The sequence below is a fragment of the Ixodes scapularis genome, unplaced genomic scaffold (genome assembly GCF_016920785.2).
Source record: "Ixodes scapularis isolate PalLabHiFi unplaced genomic scaffold, ASM1692078v2 PGA_scaffold5__190_contigs__length_132052651, whole genome shotgun sequence".
Classification (NCBI taxonomy): Eukaryota; Metazoa; Arthropoda; class Arachnida; order Ixodida; family Ixodidae; genus Ixodes; species Ixodes scapularis.
This window is the reverse complement of record NW_024609880.1, coordinates 100,976,884-100,998,270: the sequence shown is the minus strand read 5'-3', so window position 1 is coordinate 100,998,270 and position 21,387 is coordinate 100,976,884. Positions and strand designations below refer to the sequence as shown.

Sequence of the window (21,387 nt, the reverse complement as noted above, 5' to 3'; positions counted from 1 at the left end):
GTTTCAATTTGTAACGTAGAGGGCGCTAGCAAAAACATCCTATCAGAAAATTTTATTTGTCAAACGTCTATTTGTACGCAGTAATGATTGGAACATGTTATACAGGGGTCGCATCCTGCACTGAAATTAAATAGATTGCTTTAATTATTCTTTCGTTTTATTACACCGGGGCGACGCAAAGGCCCAAAATCTGCATTTTGACGCGGATATCGCGGAGCTCGTCTCTGATTGGCCGATCGGTGTATGAGGTGGCGGTCGTGTGTTTCTGTCGGCGCGCTGATTGGCCACGCAGGCCGCTCGCGATGATGATGCGGACGCATCTCACCAGAGTGGTGTGAGTCGGGGGGTTTTCAGCCGGCTTGTTTCTCTCATTCGTGCAGCGATCGGTGTTGGGATTTGACGCGTGCAGCGTAAAAGCCCGTCGTGCGGCCTCCCAACTTCCTTGGTTTCATTCCCGCGGCTACACCCTCCCAAGGTGAGTGTCCGTGCGGCTCGCGTTTGAAAACGAAGGTTCCGGCCACTTGCGAGCGTAGCGACGAGCAGACGACGGGTAAGCCTATTCACGGCCAAGGCCTGTTTGCCCCACTACGGGTCCTGTGGGTCACTCGCCCGCCTGAGCCGAACGTTGGCCCACATTCCGCTTCATACTATGGACCCGTTGCGAGAGAGCAGGAAGTTTCCTGCGTCGACCGCGGCCCCGCCGAAAACTTCACCCTGCCTACCTTCCATTCATGAGTGGAGCGAAGATAGCGCGCGAGCTCGCACTTTTGGCAGGTGTTTCCGTCGGCGCGATCCGAGGTAGCATCCGCGGCGACGAGCACGCGCCTGTTGTTTTCGCTGGTGCACGCTGTCAGTTTTTGCTGTACCAGTGCACGAGACATCGCGTTGTCTTTATAACGGCCACTAAAGTTTTACCGACCGCAAGTTTGATTTGGGGGAAACCGAGATTTTCAGGTATCGCCCCTTGACCTCTTCCAAAAAGTGCGACAAAGCGAGTTTGTCGTATCGGCGAGATTTCCATTTCGGCAAGTCGAGCTGTTCGGAGCACACCGTGGATAATATGGCTGGGAATTCCTTTCGATCCGGCCTTGGCGGAGTGCAAATGCCCCCCTCGTCGGTCGTGCGTTTTCCGCAGACTTCTCTGTCGAGGAGCATCCAACGAGGAAAAGCCGCTGTGGTGGCAAATTAGCCAAGCGTCAGGGGCGCCCCACATTCTGCTTGGAAGATGGTCGTGAACCGGTCTAGAGCAGCCAATGTCGCGGGTCACTAGCTGACGTCTGTTTACGTCGTTGCAGCGTTCCCCAACTGGCAGTCTACAAATATGCTCCCCCCGCCCCCTGTTTTTTCTTTTTTTTTCTTCTTTTTTTACACTTTGTCGTGCAGTATTTTCCGTGTAGCGCTTTTCTTTTTTTCTTTTTGTAAAATTGCGACAAAAAGTGAGGAAAAAAATAAAAAACTATGCCAGCTGCAAGCCGCGTGCAATGCGACTCCGGACTTTAGTTTACACGGGTAAAAATGTAGTACCGGACATTGGAAAGAATTGTATTGGCAATGTAGGGAAGGGTAGAGGAGAGTGCGGACATCTAGAATATTGGCAGTAGCAAGTCACGCAAATACAGCATAACATACTTATCTTGAATTCCAGTGCATCTTCGAGGTATTTTCAGCGGTTTTTACCACCGCACTGTGTATCTTGTCCTTTGAATTTTTTTTTTTTTTTTTTTTATCGGACGATTTTTTACGGTTACTCCGGCGCATACTCTAGCCAGGAAACTATACAAAAATACCGCGCCAATGCGAGGGAGCGAGAACGTTCAGATGCGAATCCCGCGAACGGTGGATGCCAAGGGGCCGCCGGGAGTGTCAGCCGTGCATCCCTTGATATCAGCACACCCACTTATCTCGACTCTACACTGTATCTCGACTCCCAAGAGCCGTCCAAAAAGCTTGAAAGCTCGCACAAAATACAGCGTCGCGTGTCACCACCGATTCCACAAGGTGCCCGCATGGCATATATACGTATGCCTGTGTCTGGCAGCATGCGTGGAACTTTCCTTCACCTCCTCGGGAAGAACGTATGCAGAGCGCAAGTTCGTCAGTTTCATTTGCAGGAGTTGTGGTGACGTCAAGACGACGCAGAGCTCCGATCGGCTCTTATTGAAGGATAGTGGGTAGGCCTCAAAGCAAGCTTCCTCGAGGTCTACCCACTATCCCTCCATCTGAACCAATCGGAGCTCGTCGTCGTTCTGACGTCAGAAGAAGCAGGCGAACTTGCGCTCCGCATAGGCTGGTAAAAGTCGGTCTGAGGCTTGTTTCTTCCTCGTATGTCGTCCCTGTCACATTGGTCGTGCACAGACCGTCTGCAGACTTGTTCATGCACACGTATGTGTATGAAGGAAACATGCTTGCAACAAACATCGTGTCTTTTGTATGATGTATATGAGCAGGGTATTTTCTGCAATGCGGGAATACAGCCAAAGTTTTCGAGCTTTGACCTCCCGGTGCATTTCTGTTGCAACACCGTCGAACCTTGCGCGTTGACCAACTTATTGTAGGGGTAGTCAGTAACCTTAGCTAACATTTCAAGAAGAACCCATGGAGTGCTCCTGGAGTTACAGTCGAGGGAAGAATAACGAAAATAATCCCCGTAGAAGGGGAACAAGAGGGACAAACACAGCTAGGTGGGTGCGCGACCGAAAAAATCCGCCTGCCCAGGTATCGAACCCGGGACCTCTCTATTTCCAGTCCGTGTTGGCGCGCCCTGTGCTTAATTTTCTTCCGGTGGCACGTGGACGCTACTTGATGATATTCTTTGCATGGGAACTTTGGGAAGGTTCTCACTACACGAGAACGCGCGGAGCGGGGAAAGAACAAAAAAAAACTCGCAGGTGCGCGACATGAAGCGCACCCGTGAGCTGACAAACTTTCAGCATTATAAGAAGCCGGTCTCGGGGTTTTAATTATTTATGTATTATTATTTGATTCCATCTGTTCTGGTGTGCCCCTCTCCTTCGAGCAAGCTTTCATCATGTTCCGTGCGTTTTCTGTCCGATTGTTTTTGGTCGTTCCGTGAAGCAGCATGCACAGTGCACAACTTAGCGGGGTCACCCTTGAACGCACGAAAACTTGGGGCGAGCCATTTTATTTTTCCCACCGGACGATGTTTGTTCCTTTTTTTTTTTCTTTTTTTTGTTTTGTTTTTGTATGTGTGTCTTTTGCCGGAGCGCGCCGAGGCGCTCGTTTTTTTCCTGCTTGACGGCAGCTTTCTCGCCGCGTCGTCCTCCGACTTCCCGAGTCGCCCCGCGTTACGCTGAAAGGCTGCGAGGAAGTGTAGAGACGATACTCGGCGGACTGGAGGAAAAGTGCAAACCCGGTTGTCCTGCCGTCCACACGTTTGCGTCACCCGATGACCGCACTCGCTTCGGGGGTGAATTGATTCCGGGGTAGTAGTACAGGACGCTGACGGTCTTCAGCCAACTTCGACACAACATGCTTTAGGTTTACGCGAGATTCGTCCAGCGAACGCGCCGGATTCCTAATTTGAGTTGCATGATGAGAGAAAGATGGGTGTCTCCCTTGGGGAATCACGGGCACACAACAATAGGAGGAAGAGGCGGCAATTCGAAATTCTTACGTGGAGGCGTACCTGTAGTGTGTCCACAATGTTAACAATAGCCACCGCGGTGGCTCCGAGGCAAAGCGTCGACCTACGGATCCTCGGGTGGCCGGTTAACCGCTAGGACCGCTACTGGGTTAATTTAGTATTGGGGCTAGTTTCACCGAGAGTGTGGTGTAACCACGTCGCTGCTTCTGGCGTCTCCACAGCCACAATGTCTGCCGTCGTTTGAGTTCTGGGACGGCTTGCAAGAAACAGCGTCTCGGCTGAGACGGGGGGGGGAGCGGGAAAGCACTGCCAAAGCCAGCGCACGAGCTGAGCGGGGCTCAAGACGCTCGCGCGCCCCCAACCTTAGCAGTGCTTTCTTTCGCCCAGTCTCAAAGGAGACGCTGTTCTGGCAAGCCGGCACTGGGAAACTCGATGCCCTTTTCTCGCGTGTTGTCGAGGGCTTGGTAGCGTGCTGATTGATAGCTTCGAGAGCGTAACATGGGGCGCCATTACGCGATATTCACACCTACCGCTCGAGGTCAATGAATTGCCGCGTGGCTCGAAGGCATCGTTGCTCGAAGGCCCGAAAGGTCGCTTTCCGGCATTACACGCGTGCGCTATGTGCTGCATCTCCTTTTTGGTTGGTTGTCGGGGGAAAATAACGGTGCTTTTGGCGTTTGAAATGTATGCGTCCTGATAAGGTAACGCATCATGTAATCTAACATGCACCCGCATATGTTTTCCTTCTCCGGGCATATGTTGAAGTTAGTACTGTCTTCGCGAGGAGCCGAACTTTATCTTACTACGGTTCTTGATGTGTAAACAAGTAGTCTCTGTCGTTAAACTTCTCGCGGATGGTGCACGAATGGTTGGGCGTGACAGCGCACACAGAAACAACGTATATCTATCGAAGGCACTCCTACACATACGACGCGTGCCACTGGTAAATGTATACCGCTGTCACTACATCTGTGAAAAAAAAAAAAAAAAAAAAAAAACAGGGCGCAGGCGAGCTGGTGTAAGTTTACCATTTTTAGACCACCCAGTCTCAGGTGGTCTAAAAATGGTAAACTACATCTGTATTCTGTTTCCTTGCCCTCGTGGTACGGTAATGGGCAAACGAAACAACGGCGGACTTTAGGCTCCGATGCTTTTCGTGTTTGGTCGAGCGAATAAGTGCTTTGATATATTCCGAGATTGTGGATTTGTTCGTGTCGTACCCTCGTCTTTTTTTTTTTTTTTTTCTTTTTTTTTTTTGTGCAGTTAATTGAAGCCGTCAATAGCAATAATGCTCAATATATTGGTGACGCAAAAATTGTGTGCAAGTATATATGAAGCATACATGAGCAGTGATCATGTAGGGAGAAAGCGAGTGCGTTCCGATAACCGGCCCTGGGCAGATATCCGCCGTGCTCCAGACATTCATGCCGCGGTTTGGTAATCGAGTGCGGGCAGCTGCCCTCGAACAGCGGCCTGTCGGGAGCAACCGATATTGATAACGAGCAACTATTTTATTCTTACGCATCGCCGAGCGATAGCCTCTTTTCTTTTTTTAGACAGATCCGTATCGCCCAGACATGCATCACGCCACACGCGGCTCGACACTGCCGGGAGGAACGTCTGCCAAGCAGTCGGAGCTCGATTCTCTAAACGAGTCATTTGAAACTGGCGTATACTCGTTCATTCTTTTCGAATTTAGACGTTACGGTATGTTATGCTCTGTCGGTGCCCTGCCTCGCAACATCATTCGTGATGGGCGTCGATGCATTGTCGACAAGATTGTAGATCATCATTTCAATGGTGTCGACGTCCTCCGCCGAAACGTATACATCAAATGGGGCCGTTAAGACAGGCGCGTGGAATAATTCAATAAAATCCATTTCAAACAACCCCAACAGTACAAGAGAAGCAGTTGCACTCTGACCGGTTTCACTTTTTTTTTTTCTTTATTTGTTTTGCGGAGTTCAATCCGCAGAGGGGGCACAGATAAAGGCATGATGCCTGACAGCGCCTCTGCCCCCCTGCAATTCATGCCGCGGAAATAGCATTTCAAAGAAGTCATAGTGATAATAAATTACGAGACAGCCATCGTCATAAAAACAAATAGAAACAATTATTATAGAAATATCTGAAACCACATGAAATACAATGACTCAACTCAACTACACAAGCGGCACAGCTTGAACAATGCGGGGCGATACGCTTATCATAACCCAGAAGTAAAATAAAATTAAAATAAAGCTAAAGACAAAAATAGACACCGGTTTTTTTTACATATCTACTAAACATTTATAAACAAGGATTTATAAAAGAAAGCGGAAACAAGCTAAATCAAAACCAAAAATCAGGCTACAAAGCCAAAACTGAGAATTCCAAAGTTTCGTATACGTTACGCTTCATTGAAAATAAATATAAATATAGATACGCATGCCTTAAATAGATAAAAATGCGATATCACTGCGCACTTTTTTCGTAGATGCAGTGCGATATTTATTTCCGCATCGAATAGCCCACAAAAGCCAAGAAGGCTCGTGCCTGGGAGTTACTGCTGCGGCTTTTTGTCGCACAAGGAATCCTCGGAACAACGGAGCACACCTTTGTCCAACACGTGGCGTTTCAGCGTTGCCGGACATTCCACAGAATTGCGCTGTTCATCGATCTTGTCGCTTTGGAAGCAAAAACGGCAATTCGGAAAACGTCGAAGCGATGTCACTTAATTCGCTGAAAGGATAGAGCGCAGCTGGTTGAGAAAGTATGTCAACAGTACCTCATAAATCGGGCAGATGAGCGAAGCTCTACGATTATTTTTAAACGTGACTTTATCGCAATTGCTCTCTCAAATCAGTGATTGTCCTTGACAAATAAGGACTAAAAAGAATGTTGCAAACATGAGCCGGCGTACCAACCCGGGGGTGGCGGCGGCGGCAAGGGAGGGGGGAGAGGGGATTGCTCCCCTTCCTTCCCCCCCACCCCAGTTCTCTCTGAATGGAAAGGCAAGGCATGTGTTTTGCCCCCCCCCCCCCCCCCCCCCCCCCCCCCACCGAAACAGCCGCCACTGGGCAGGGCAAACACTGGCTGGCCGGCCTTGGTATCCCTTGGGCGCTGCCGGCCGGCGCTGGCAGCGCCCAAGGGATACCAAGGGCACCACCCCATGCCCTAAGGGGGGGGGGGGGGGGGCGCCTTTGCCCCCCCACCCCCTCTTCCATTAAGATCAAGTTGGTTGCGAACAAAGTGTATTGGACCCGTCGTCGCGCAGTGTTCGTTGTCCTGTTGTGTCATCGCTGACGCGTGTTGTTCGGGGCTAGATTAGCGCGGTGTCTCGGCGTCATATTTGGAAGAGCCGACGGTCAGCTGATCCACGTGTTTGACGTACGTAGATCTTACGCATGCGTTTGGCCAATGGTTTGGCGCCATGGATGAAGATGTGAGAAACGAAACAAATGCGCGAAGGAAAATCGAGTTATATACGGCGTGTCTAAACAACCGGTTGGCAAAGGACAAGTGTAGGGAGAGAGAAAGCGACAAAAAGGGCCTCGGGCTCGTGCCTTGATGGCGTCGTGTGCGTATCTGATTACGTATAGACAACATGCACGAAACTGCGCAGGTGGCGAAGATAAGCTAGTACAAAAGGAAGAGCCGCAGTTCTTTTTCTTTTCTTTTTTTTACGCACATCTCGTGTATGCGCAGAGTGCGGCACAGTTAGCGCAAACGAGCGATGGCCGTTTATTTTTTTTTTTTTTTTTTTTTTTTTTCGACTGGAAGGTTGCGATTTTTCTGGTTTGAAGTTCGACTGTGGGAAAACGCGTTTTATATTTTTATTTATATTTTTGTGACGCGACCTTTTCTGCGGTAAAACTTGGTATTTGGCGCTAGCACGGGAATGCGAAAACGTGCAGTGGGGAAGTGCAGTGAGGAAAATGCGAAAGGTGCAGAGCGTGCGCGTATAGACAGGTGTGCACTGCAAATTTTTCCGTCTTTTTCTTTTTTTTCGACAAGAACGATGTCGCCCAACTGCGAAGCGGTAAACTTTATTGTCATAGCCACGTTCAACGTTTAGGTTCTTGTTCAGCACACGGATTTGTGTAAGGAGACACGGTTGAAACTTGAAATGCAAAGTTGGGCGGAAAGGTCGACGAGAGTTCCCGCTAGCAGGCAATAATAAGCGAAAGCTTTTTTTTTTTTTTTTTTTTTATTAAACGTTTGTTAGTTGGTTTTCCTCGTGGCATAAGAGGAACTTTTAGTGACAATGGGCATTACCGCGGGACGCTCTTGTCTGCCTGTTCCAGCAGTCCTTCGCGTTGAGCCCTCGCGCAGTGGCTGGGTGAATGGCTGCGTGCCCTTGTCGTTGCCTTGTCCCTTTTCCGCCTCGTTCGCGCTTTCCTGGTTGGCAAACGGTGGCGGTCTTGCCTAGTGGGAGAACTGCCGACAACGAAAGGAAGGGAAAAAAAAAAGAATCAAAAACTGGCTTTGGTTAAGGAAGAAGACAACCGCACTTTTCTTTTTTTTTTTTTTCTTTTTTAAAATAGGCGCGCCGTCATTTTTTTTTTTTACATTATCGTGATTGTTAGCGCTGACGTAGTGTTACGAAGCTCTTTTCGTGTGTGTGGTTGTTGAGTACTTCTAATATTTTGAATGACCTTTATTCGTTGTCCCGAAACTCACGGGCTCCTACCCGGGGAAAAAAGGAAAAGGAAAGCATGTTAAGTTGTGCGTTTTTTTTTTGTTGTACATTTCAAGACCCAAGGCTAACGGTCATGGTTTTGTACTGAATACATTTCTCATCTGGAAGGCACGAGACGCCCCTTGGACACAGTTCAGGGAAGCTCCTCCCACCACTTCCCACTTGAGCGGAGCGAACGCTAGAGAGGTCGCCTCCTCTCCAGCGTTTTCTCTGCTAAACTGGAAAGAGATGGGAGCAGCTTCCCCTGAACAGTTACCCCGTCACCAAATGACACTTCAACCGTCTCTAGAGCAGTCTGTCCGTACGACAGATTACTTTAAGGTAGGTTGAGCCCCAGTCCGATTGATGAGGGGACGCAGCATACTCTCTACAAAAATGCGTAGTCCCAAGAATCCGCAGGGACATTGAACAAGAATAATTAGACCAATTTACGCGGTAGCGTTTGACCGTTCGACTGCGTTAAACCCGATTCAAAAGGATTTCGTAGTTGCGACGTCGAGCGGCCGGCAAGAAAAGCGTTGTGGGGCTGCGGGGCTGTAGCCATGTAACCGAAAGCAAAATCGGACCGCCTGAGTCGGGCGGGGATACAGCTGCGAGTTTACCGGCACATCGTCCGCATTGTGCCAATTCCGGTAACATCGCGTTCAATTCACGTCCCGCTCATTGCCCCCGCATGCATGCAACCCGGTCGCACACAGATAGCATCACGGCGCATTGTTGTTTCTTGTGCGGCGCAGTCGTTACTTACCCCGCCAAGTGCGGCAAGTCAATTCGCTTATTCAAATCGAACCCCTGTCCCCACACCCCCTTTTTGTTTTGTTTTTTTCTTTTTCTTTTAAATTTCTGACAACGCCGTTGCCTCTATTTTTGTAAAACACATGTCGAAGTGGCCTTTGGATTTGAGAAACTGGCGTCAGATGCGTGTTCAGTGTCGGTTTTATTTCGAACCAGCGCGTCGCACAGTTGAGCCACACAATTGGGTAATTGCTCATATTTGCGCAGAAGTTTAATATATATATATATATATATATATATATATATATAATAATAATAATGTTTGTACGTGAACAGGTTTCTGGGATTTCTTTTTTTCCTTTTTTTTTTTTTTCTTCTTCTACCGTTTTACGCTTTTTTGGCCTCTCGCGACTTTCGGATCACATTTTTGATAGGGAAGAATGTCTCGCATGACCGTAAGTTGGAGGTTTTTATTTTACCTGTGTATAAAGATAAACCCAAAAACCTCCTTTTCGCCCTTTTAAAAAAGGACGAGGTGATCTTTTGGCATGTGTTGGGTAAAGTACTTATTATAAAGAGTACCTGAAGTAGAAAGTATATCAAAGGTTACGTAAGTACACCAGGCGCAATGTGCTGGAAGTAAAGTACTATAAATACGGTGTACTTTCGAGGTACCGAGTACTTTATAACACGATCTTTCATTATGCCCTTTCAATCCTCTTCGTGCTTTATATTACAGGTATGCGTTGCCCCAGGGGTATAATCAGGGGTGCATCAGTCGCTTTTGGAAATGGTGGCGAATATTGGATTACGTCAAGCGGCCACAGAGTAGTTGTTTTACTCTGGCCGACGAACCATTTAACAGAATCAACTTATAGGGCACTTCATCGGTCTTAGAGCCGCCGTTACTTCACTCAGAGAAACGACCAGTGTGATGCGCCGTCTGCTCGCGCTTGTTCTGAAAGTAAAATATTACTCCCAGTATTTCTTGAGAGTTGACATACCATTATTTTGTGATGCAAATTTAACAAGACCGAATTTGGGGAATGTACTTTGGAGTCGGGAGTTGTACTTTCCTCGGAAAGTACCAGAAAACACTTCAAATGAAGTGCAAGTACATACATACTCGGAGAACGTACTTCAAGTAAATTAGAAGTCTTCTAGGCCTACTTGAAGTAAATTAGAATGACGAAATTGATCCATGGAGAAGGGGAACAAGAAGGACAAAGGACAAACACAAATCTCCAGCTCGCTTGCACCTTTGCATTTAAGTGCATTATAATTATAATTTAGAAGTATTCTAAGCCTACTTGAAGTAGTACTTTTAAGTGCAATATATGAGTACTTAAAGTACATCCAACACTTATTCTGGGCATGCAACTTTTCGCAAGCACGGGGGGAATAAATATGGCATATAGGGTTGCCAATAACCGTCCCGGATTTGGAGGGACTGTCCCGAGTCCCGACTAATCCCTGTTGGGACATCTCTGTCCCGAATTTGGTTCAGACCATTTAGTCACTTGTTTTATGTGATGAATGACAGCACGCACGGGTATCAAGGGCTCATACCCCGCTAGTTGTAAAATGAACTGGTAGTTAACGAGCGAGAATTGGTACTGTTGCAAGCAATTAAAATGAAGACACACAGGGACGACATGAGTTTGAGATTCTTCCTTGCGCAATGCCCTAGTTTGTAGACCGGGAAAACTGCTGACCTACAGTGTTAGAAAGATTTTCAAGAGTTGACCAAACCTCCCCAGACTTGTAGAAATAGTTTTTCCGTGCCTTTGAGCAATACTCCAGTGAAGAGGGTATTCTCGATTGTGAAAAACATGTAAAAGAACAAGAGGAATTGCATGAGGAACTCGTTCAGCCACAGTTTCAGGTGAAGCTAAACTTCCATGTGAAATGCGTCAACATACATTTGAAAGAAAGGGACTTGCTGCCAGCTGCAAATAGTCAGCTTAATCCTCGGTAAACAAATATTACCCTCGCCCCCCCTCCCCCTCTCTCTCTCTCTCTTTGTCCCGACTTCCTTCATCGATCGTTGGTAACCCCAATGGCATATGTAAAATACAATTTAAAAAAAAAATTTTTTTGACGTACGATTAGACGGTAAAGTAGGGTGTGCGGAGCGTCAAGCAGATTCCTGCTTTCAATATATATATATATATATATATATATATATATATATATATATATATATATATATATATATATATTTCTTAATTAAACAGTGATACACATCGTTCACCCCTAAGCTGAAAGTGGGGTGTAAGTTACGTGCTTGCCGGACCAGTCAGCTGCCTCCCTTTCATCACCCGACACCGCTCTCTGCACGTGGGTGGAGCTGGATCACGTGGCGAAACGTAGCGGTACGGCTGGTCCAACGAGCACGCAACTTCCACGCACTGTCAGTTCACGGGTGGACAGAGCTATGGAGGAGATTGCACTGCTGCCACAGTACCGGAATATGTCTGACGATTGTAGCACATTCTTTTAATGCTCAGAATAGCAATGGGTCGAGGGCATTCCGCCAATTTCGGCCCTTCTTCGGTGGCTGGCGGCCGGATATTGCGCCGCAATGTCGTGGGAAATCGCGACAAGTTGGCCGAGAGCCAGTGACGTCACGAGCGTGGCCCCGTGCTCTGCGAGTTGCGCCGCCGGCAGCACACGGCTGCCGTGCGGAGAAGCGAGCGGCGCGAAAGCGAAGCCGAATTCAGCCTGCGTTGAATCCTAATCTGGCCAGTTTTCTGCAAAGTGAAAGGTATTTGTCGATCGTCGCGGGGAAGTTTGAAATTAATTGCTTCTCGACACATTGATTAGGTCCGAACTGTTCCCGGACTGTCAGACTGATATATACGGCCTAAAAAGAGTGGAAGCTAATTAGACTAATTACTAATAGTTGTGAGCAGTTTAACTATGACAGCCTAAATTTACAATAAAAATATATTGCAGGATAAATATGGTCAACTGTACTGTTCAGTAGTCCTGCATATTTTTCTAGTTCAAGCTCTGCAGATGTTGCTCAGTGTTATACTCCGAGCAGAAATTCCCATAGAGATTTCTGTAGGATCAGTAGAGATTTCTATCGGACCAATATAGATTTATAATGGTCCTATATAAAATTCAACTGGACCAATAGAAATGTCTATAGGTTTTATTGGGCAGGAGTTGGAGCAGTCACACGCCTATAGCGGTACATTTCATTACATTTTCTTGTTTGTTTTTGTTCCGAGAAATTAAAGGCGACAATTCAAAGGCCGCTCCTCGTGCGGCTAAAGCACTGATCAGAGCGAAGCACGCGTGCCCAGACTGTTAGGCAAGGTTAAATTTCTTTATTAGGCTGTGTTAGTAAATGCTGGTCTGTGGGGACGACAAGCTCGCTAAAGTGCCCCCTATAGTTTGATCTCTTACCCAATAGAGATTTCTATTCGTCCCATAAAAGTCTAGTGGTCCCATAGAGATTTCTGTTGGGCCAATAGAAAATTTTGTCGGTCATACCAAAAGCTCTATTGGTTCAATAGGAAGACAATTGGACCAATAAAAGCTTTTATTTGTCTACTGTAAGCGGAACTTCTATTGGTCTAGTAGAAATGTCTATCAGACCAAGTGGACATGTCTATTTAAGCAGTTGAGATGTCTATGGACCAAAAAGAGATGTTGATGGAACTAGATGTATTGGTCTCTTGGAGTAATGGAGAGACTTGTTAGATCATTAGATGTGTATGTATATGCTTTCAACTGTTATTTGTCAACCTTCACTGTTATTGTATTGTACTAGGTCATATGTAATGCACTTCATTGAAGTGGCTTTGAGGAGTATTAAACAAAACTGAACACTTATTTGGTAGCATGCTTTTGAGAGATGTCTAGTACTTTCCTGGTGTTCTTGCATTTGGAAAATTTGACCTAAAGTAAGAAAAAAAAGGCTAGAAATTGAAATGACAAGCGCAAGGCAAAGCCAAGTTCTTAACTTGGGTGCTTGTCCAGTTCTCCAACTTCCATCTTCTTTTGTCTCCTATTTGCTGCCGTGTATGAAGGTTTGGGTGAAACATTTGGTTCAAGATGTTTAGTGTAAAAATCGCGGTTGCGTTGTTTCTGACTGCTTTGGTGGTGCGGCCCTCACCATCCGTTTTCTGCCCCCAGGGCCGAGTCCCCGACGTAAGCAAGAATGTCGGCCAAAGCAATCAGCGAGGCTACGGGCAAGCGCCTCCTCAACGAGCACCTGGCCGAGGGGTTGGCCGCACCCTGCCTCTTCGCCCAGGTGACTCCGGACACCCACTGGCAGACCCTGCAGCAAGCACACCCCTGGCTGGCCACACATGTAAGGGATGCTCGTATGACTCTGAATCAAAGCACATTGTTTTGTGTCTCAGAGAGATGGCAGGAGTGGAGATGTCTGAGGCTGTTCCTATGGGCCCTTGCAGCAGAAGCTGGTGGCTAAGCCCGACCAGCTGATCAAGCGCCGGGGGAAGCTGGGGCTGATCCACGTCAACGCAGACCTGGACAGCGTACACAACTGGGTCAAACACCGGATGGGCAAGGAGACTGAGGCAAGTTTCTCTCTCCATCCATCACGATAGATCGTTTCCGAAGTTCAGTTTGGCCTCTTTGATCACTATCATCTGCTGTTCGTGTAAGAGGGGGGCCGGGGACTTGTCAAGCTGCATGATGCTGCTTTTTTTTCCTCGGTCTCCCTCCATCATTTGTTTGATAGAAAAATAAACATTAAATACACATTATTATATTATTATTATAGGTATGGCATCTCTGCCGTACTAATGGCGGCCTTGTAGTGACTGATGAAGAAAGACGTTGGAGGTGCTCCCAGGCGGAGGATGCGAAGCCTATACATTTGAGGGGTTAGTGTGACGCGACGCAGGAATCGGACACGACAGCTTCGTAAGCGTTCATTTCTAACTCAGATTCGGGAAATCTGTGGGCAGGCGGCACACAATCGGCTCTAATGCCTTTTGGTGAACAGAATTCTATTGAGGTATTTATGTGGGTTGTTGCCTCCTTCTGACCAGTTGTATCTCTGTCACCATCAAAACTGAAAGTGATTGAGAAAGAACTGCACTGTGAACACCTTCTCGTCTGCCGTTGGCTTGCGAAAGTGATGGTGCCTGATAGAATACAAGTTCATTACCGCCATTGGTATGGCAAGTATTAAACTGCTATATGAGGACCCAGATGGCACTGAATTTCAGGAAGGATCTATTGCTAACAAAACCATTTGCTTCCAGGCCTTTTTTTTTTTTTTTAAACTCAACTACGATAAACTTTTAAGTGAACAAACATTGAAAAAAAGTTGTTAAAGCGTTGTCAATAGTGTGTTATTCTTTCTTGAGGGGTTTGGGATGTGAGTTCAAAAGATATTGAGATTTCTCATGCGAACATTTGTTGATGGGATACAGGAGGCTAAAAGGTACGTTCGGGTTAGTTGGTTGATAAGCATCTTGGTTTAAAACAGCGCAACAAGGCAAGGACAAAGTAAAGACGAGACAGACCACAGCGCTGAAAAACATTGCACAAAAAAGTACTGACAGCCTTTCGTTAACTGTCGAGAATGCGTCGTGTATTATATTCCTCTATCTTGTAACAGGTTCTACATCGGAACCGGATGGTGCATTCATGACCGATTAAGGGTACATCAGTATAATGTAACAAAACAAATCTCCGGTCATCTGGGAACTCGCTGCCGTGACTGTGGATGCATCCCTGACTACCAAAAAAGCAAAATACTCGAAAGGAACGGTGACAAACTAACTGGAGAGATTATAGAAGCTTACGAAATAAATATAAATAAACGAAAAGATGTCAGCCTGGCCTCCGTTGATCTGTCCGATAAATAAATTTGTTTCCTTACTAGTGCACGTTTGGGACAGACTATGACACAGCACTGTATAATCTAACTAATAAGATAGGTGGTCAGCGCTGTCGTTTGTCTCGTCTTTACTTTGTCTTTGTCTTGTCGCACTGTTTTAAACCAAGGGAATACAGCACTTTATAACTGGTGGAAACCAATTTTGTGTGCTTGGTTTGTTGTCTTCTGCCTGTAACTAGGAAGGTAAACAGAGCAAGCAACTTATAATGAGATGCTGTAGTAAATAAATAAATGTGTTGAAAACCATTAGTTTGTCCACACTGTAAATGTGGGTGTACTTCCGACATGCCGCCCAAAGGGTAAACAGATTTTTTATAAAGAGAGTAATTGTTGTGGACAGTTTTGATACAATGTTTGGCCCTGGTTTGTATCGAAGCAATGGGTGCTTCCTTGCAGGTCATTACTTGAGGTGTATGCCAGACGCCGAGATATTCATGGTGTGTGTCTGTGTTTGTGTGTACAGGTGGGACGCGCCAAAGGTCGCCTGAGGAACTTCATTATCGAGCCTTTCCTCAAGCATTCTCAGGTAAGGCTTCGTCAATGAATGGCATTGCAGCTTGGAGGGCGTGTTTGAGAAGACCGGTTGATTCATAATTAAGAATTCATAGAACTAGAAAAATTGGACGAGCTTAGCTGGCACATCTTCTCGTTTGGTTCCTGTCCTTGATTGCCTTGGCCAGGACAATCCATGGTTTACTACAAAGTGACGAAGGATTCCGCATTTTTTCAGTTTTGAACCACATGCATATTACAGTTGAACCTCGATTAACAAAGTCACTGGGACCCACTAATTATTTCGTTAAACCGGGAACTTCGTAAAATCAAGGAAGGGAGATCTCGCGCATAGGCTGTGGGGGATCTGCATTTGTTCGTTAAATGGTGAAATTCGTAATATCAGGTTTTGTAAAATCGAGGTTCAACTGTAGTGGAAAGAAAAAGTAGCCTAGAAAGAGTAAAGATTGATGTTGCAAAAAAAAAAGAAATGCTATAAAAAAATAACTGGTTCTTTGGTAAAGAGGCCAGCAATGTTTTAACCAGTACTATATGTCTAAGGTTGCTTGTTTGCTTTCTGTTCATCCTCTTCTATGAAGAACGAGATAGACATTGCCCTAGCAACCAGATTTTTTCCCAGTTTATTTTAGTGTTGTTTTACTATGTTGTCTGGGCTCGTTGTTTTTACCTTCAAGTCAGCCACGTGCCATAGTTTATTAAGTGTGAATGGAAAGAGGAAAACAGCCCCTCAAGTTGTAGAAACATTTTAAAACCTATCATCACCAATGATTGCAATCTAAGCCAGCTTACAATGATAGTGTGACGTTTTGAAAGCTCTGCTCTCCTGCCCTCAACTTCCGCACTTCTGTCGCAGGAAGAAGAGGTTTACCTATGTATCTACTCGCATCGCCACGGCGACACCATCCTCTTCCACCACGAAGGTGGCATTGACATTGGCGACGTGGACGCCAAGGTGAGCTTCCTTTCACCCTCAAGTTCGGAGCTCCTTCTCACGGTCGTATTCGAGAGCTCATTACAACCCGGTGTATGGTATAATTGTTCGACATGTGTTTCACATACCGATTTGTTTGAAGGTTTCAGTTTTTTTATACTGTATCTGAAAGGAACCATAAGTGGCTGTTTTCGAGAAAAAGTTGGTACGGTTCTGTCTTGTGGACACCCTCCATTGCCCCCAGAAATTGTTCGTAATGCGATTCGTCTTTAATGACGAGACAAAAATGCAAGTATTTTCCCAGTTTGTCCGTAATAAATGTTCCCTGTATAGTGGATCCGCAAAAATTGGTATCTCCATGTATTGCGCTGCAATTTACTACAGAGGTGCAAGCAGGTGGTAGACGTTTACAGTGAAAAAAAATCGAGGAATGAACCTACCTCCTTCGAAAGAGAAAAAGAAAAAAACTTCTGGGCAGCCTACGCCGCCACTTCGCAGTTGATGCACGCGTAAAGAGAAGTGCTGCCAACAGATGGCGTACATACATTGTGTGGAGGGAGCGCCGGCCGATTCAAGTTGATAGCAGCAAAAGATCCCGAATCGGCCGGCGCTGTCTCGATGCTTGCATCGTCTGCGAAGTGGAGGCGTAGATTGCTCAAATTGGTTTGACTTTTTGTTGTTGTTGTTTTTTACAAGGCAAGTTTTTTTTTTTTTTTTTTTTATACTGTAAACTTTTACCGCCTCCTTGCACCTCTGTAGTAAATTGCAGTACGACACACAGAAAAATTTACTTTTGCCGGCCGTCTAAAGTGCCTTTAAAGCGTTTACATGCTGTATAATAACGGGGTCCATATTAACGAGATGTGATTGTTTTCCGAAATATTAGATGAAAAAGGGTATCTGCAGTAAAATTGAACGGAAATTTGTAGTATTTTTTTGTTCCCTTACTTTAAAATTAGTTTTATGATGCTGTTTTTTTTTTCCTTTTTTATTTGATAACTTTAGAGTAAAACTTCAAAAGCTTTTCTTACATTTTTTTTTTTTTTTTTTGCACTCAAAATTGATGTTGCTGGAGACACAGGTTATCTAAACATATTGGTGTTACCTAGCTTCTTTCTCTATTGGATCTCAACTGTTCTGGGAAGAGTGATTTTCTGCTTCTTTGGCCTAACACTTCATTAATATATCGGGTTTCCATGACGTTGCCTTTGAAGCCCAAACAACTCCTCACAAAGGAATTTCTTGAACGGAGATAATTTCTTTTATTCCTCTACTATACGTGGCTGTGTAAACATGTGTGCATGAAACAATCCCGCTTAAATTTTTTTTTTTTTTTCTGAGGGAACATTTGAAGCAGTGTTGAGTAAAGACTGAAATTTCCATGCCGTGTGCCAACTGTGCAGGCTCTGAAGCTGGAGGTACCCATTGACACCCAGCCCAGCGAGGAGCAGGTGACCAAAACCCTGCTCGGTCACCTTCCTGTCGAAAAGCAGAGGTGGGTCACAGGCGTTTGACTGGAGGGTGATGCTCTCCTTTCTGGTGTGGCAGTGGTGCTGAAGAGACGGTGCCTTTTGAAAGAGAATTCATGGAACCAGGGTGGGCTGTGGAAATCCACACCAATTACTATAGCACCCTGCCATTTAGTATGTTTATTTATTGTTTTTAGATCAGTTATAAGTCAGAGCCCTGTCTGTGTTTTCTTGTCCTGGTCCAATCTAACTGAATTCTAAAACATAATCTGTAACAAACATTGGAATCCACAGCTCAAGGCCTTTTGAAATGATTTGCATTTTTGTTATTGAATTTAACAAAACCCTTATTAGGAGGGTCATGACGGATTTAAATTTTTTTACAAATGCTAATGGATTACGGTAAACGACTTTAGCGGACTCATTATTTCTCGAATATTGTGAAGCGCGAGTTTTGAGACTATTTCGTGGGCACAAAATTTCATGACAGGGAGTGGTTTGCTATATGTTCGTTACCGTATGGTAACATATTTGCGGGATCTATTTATCGCAATATTATTGAAGTCTCAAAATTTGCGAAAATTAGGTTGTTTACTGTAACTCCAAAATTTATTCAGTATTTCTTTTACAATGCTATATTTAACTTTATGGCACATGTTTTTGTTTGTTTCAGGTTGGTTGCTGCCTTCATCTGTGGCCTGTACAACGTTTATGTAGATCTTTACTTCACCTACCTCGAGATCAATCCTCTGGGTGAGTTGTGTGGAGAAGTGTGCTAGTCTGGCACACCTTCATTAGTTATCTGAATGTGCATCCACAAAACTTCGCTTTGAGGTAATGCTCTAATGCCCCGAGGGGCACAGACGATGCAAACTTGAGACTGTGGTACCGAGCAGACGTTTGGAGTGCTTTGGTTCTGGGCAAACTCTAGAAGAACTTAGAAAATCCCAGCTACATTCGTCGGTCCTTTTTAACACACCTCAATTTGCGTAGACTGGAAGGTGTGAAGTATCCGGAGCTGTTCCCGAACTCTTTGCAGGATTGTTCCTAGAGACGTTGCACATCACTCACAACCTCGGTTATTTGTAAGTTAACCATGGCACCATAGGTGAGCATGCTTTTTACGAGGGGTCGGTCAACCACACATACTGTTGCGTAGTTGTACGTGTGGGTAGTCAACTTTTTGTAAGAGTATTGTATTGCTTTGTATCAACTTTGTATGCGCATTTCACGTGTATTTTGCGATTATTTTATGTGCATCTTACGAGTATTGTACCTGCTTTGTACGAGTGACAATTTGACCACAGGTACTGGTGTGCATACCAGCACTAACTCGAAAGTAGGCGGTGGTATGCATACCGGTATTGGGCCATCAGGACGCCGCGAGAGAGCTCAATGGCTCTGGTTTGCTGACACTCAACTCTTGGTGTCCGCAGTGCTGACCGGCGGACAGGTCCACATTCTGGACCTGGCGGCCAAGCTCGACGCCACCGCAGAGTTTGTCTGCAAGCAGAAGTGGGGGGACGTCACTTTTCCACCACCCTTCGGCAGAGACGCCACCCCAGAGGTCAGATCCCCCTTCCTCCCTTGCGAGCCAGAACTGCAGTCGATGGTGGCGCCATAATTAGCCACTGGTAGCGTTGCTGTTTGGCGGGAGGCAGTCATTAATTTGTTTTCAGTGAATTGTCTCACTACCTTGGCTTTGGTTCCATGCTGTCAAAAGTGGAGCAAGCTTTTTGCAGCGATGGCTGTTACGGGCTCTTCCCCCCCTCCCCCCCGTCCTCCTCCTCGAAATGTTGTATGGCGTAGGGTGTCTGTTGTCGATATCGCCAAATGCTTGGAAGAGAAAATCCTCAAAACCCGCCACAATTCTCTCGGGATTCGATCCCGGGTCCGCTGATTGGGAAGCGGGCACACTACCACTGAACCACACCGGCTGCTTCAACATGCCGCTCTGCAAATCGCGCATGTCAAGGACAGCTCGCATTTCGCGCAGTGTCCGCCAGATGTCTGCAGTTGCAGTGACGTCGCATCGCGTCGCCAGAGTCTCATGCTACCCTCGCCAAAGGGCCTCTGTGTGCATAGATTAATTGAGCGTGTCACTCTCTAAACAGGCATTGGTGATGGTTCCTCAACATAAGGTGCAGGATGCACAAGTGCAAGATACATAATGATACATTAGGGTCCAGTAAAGTGTTGCAGCCATTCCTGTGACTGTAATCAGGATTCACAGGACTGCTCATTTCTAGCACTCGTATTTGGTGTCTTTCTGTTGTTGGCCTCTCCAGCCCCTGGCTGTCTCTCCAGCCAGGGGCTGAAGCGACAGCCCCCTGCCCTTTACCAGTGTTCCTTGATACCTCTTCAAACCAGTTCACTGAGGCTTAGGAGCTAGTGTTTGGGGGGTTCACCTTCGGTGGGGCAACTGCTCCCGTGCTTTACCGTAATATACCGAAACATTCCCCTCCCCCTCCCCTTCCCCCGACGGATAACCCAACCTTATATTAGGCCCGATTTGCTCTTTTTCTTAAAGACGCCGATAGAGAGCAGCCTAGTTTTAGTAATTGCAGGGCTCTGGACAATGGTGATCTCGGCAGAAGTGGTGTCACTTAGCCACGGCGGGCGGTAAGCAAACACTGCTGACTGGGATGGACAGTAGTCTTTGGGTCATCGCCCCTTTCTGCTATCACAAGTTTTGCAGGTCACAAAATTTAAAACCAGCATTTTTTCTATGTTTTCATTGCACACTGGAAGTTGGCCCACTCCTTATTTTTACCCGATTTGCTTTCGATTTTAGGTGGGCTGTCTGACAGGATGTTGAGGTAGATCGCAGTTGTTTCAGCGAGTGTGTAATAGTGCAATCCTGTCCTCCTATTTGCAGGAGGCCTACATAGCTGATCTGGACTCCAAGAGCGGTGCCTCCCTCAAACTGACGGTGCTTAACGCTCGTGGCCGCATCTGGACCATGGTGGCGGGAGGAGGGGCCTCGGTCATCTACAGGTATGTCCACCCTGGCTGGTGCACCTGTGCTTGAGCTCACTGGACATATCTGGGAGGAAGCAAATCTTTCACTTGGGGTCACCACTTGGTGACACCTGGTGTACTTGGTGACACCTGGTGTACTTGGTGACACCTGGTGTACTTGGTGACACCTGGTGTACTTGGTGACACCTGATGTACTTGGTGACACCTAATGTACTTGGCGACACCTGGTGTGCTTGGTGACAACTTGTACTACTGGGGTCCAATTTTGGTCACCGTGAAAGCGAGATCTAATTTGCATCTCGCGGAACAAGTGGAAATAGCAATCAGTACAGTTCGTCTTCTACAAAGTGTCGTTATCAGACGAAAATATAACAAGGAAATACCGTACGTTGTCTGCTAAGAGACCGGGAAAAAAGTAGATTGTCTGCTAGGGACTGAGCACCGTGGCAGAGCGACATCGCACGCACACCGAAATTGTGAATGTCTGCTATTCCACGTTGGAAGCCATTGCCAACCCCTGCCTCTTCTGCAACTTAAGTTGTTCTGCTGCCTTACACAAGCTTACATTGACCGGTGGATGAA

The 21,387-nt window shown here is 46.3% G+C and overlaps 1 protein-coding gene across 2 annotated transcripts in view; it reads left to right on the top strand.

Moving 5' to 3' along the window:
- Positions 1-273: 273 nt before the first annotated feature.
- Positions 274-21,387, top strand: part of LOC8035281 (ATP-citrate synthase) — a 41,285-nt gene continuing 20,171 nt past the window's right edge. Inside the window, exons 1-9 of one of the 2 annotated variants that reach the window (XM_029995821.4) lie at positions 274-475; positions 13,170-13,347; positions 13,451-13,576; positions 15,374-15,436; positions 16,277-16,375; positions 17,758-17,849; positions 18,497-18,576; positions 19,260-19,390; positions 20,702-20,820. In XM_029995821.4, the coding sequence (XP_029851681.3) occupies positions 13,195-13,347; positions 13,451-13,576; positions 15,374-15,436; positions 16,277-16,375; positions 17,758-17,849; positions 18,497-18,576; positions 19,260-19,390; positions 20,702-20,820 (863 nt within the window). In that variant the 5' untranslated portion in view covers positions 274-475; positions 13,170-13,194. The remainder of the gene's footprint in view (positions 476-13,169; positions 13,348-13,450; positions 13,577-15,373; positions 15,437-16,276; positions 16,376-17,757; positions 17,850-18,496; positions 18,577-19,259; positions 19,391-20,701; positions 20,821-21,387) is intronic. The other variant, XM_029995822.4, reaches the window with a different exon arrangement.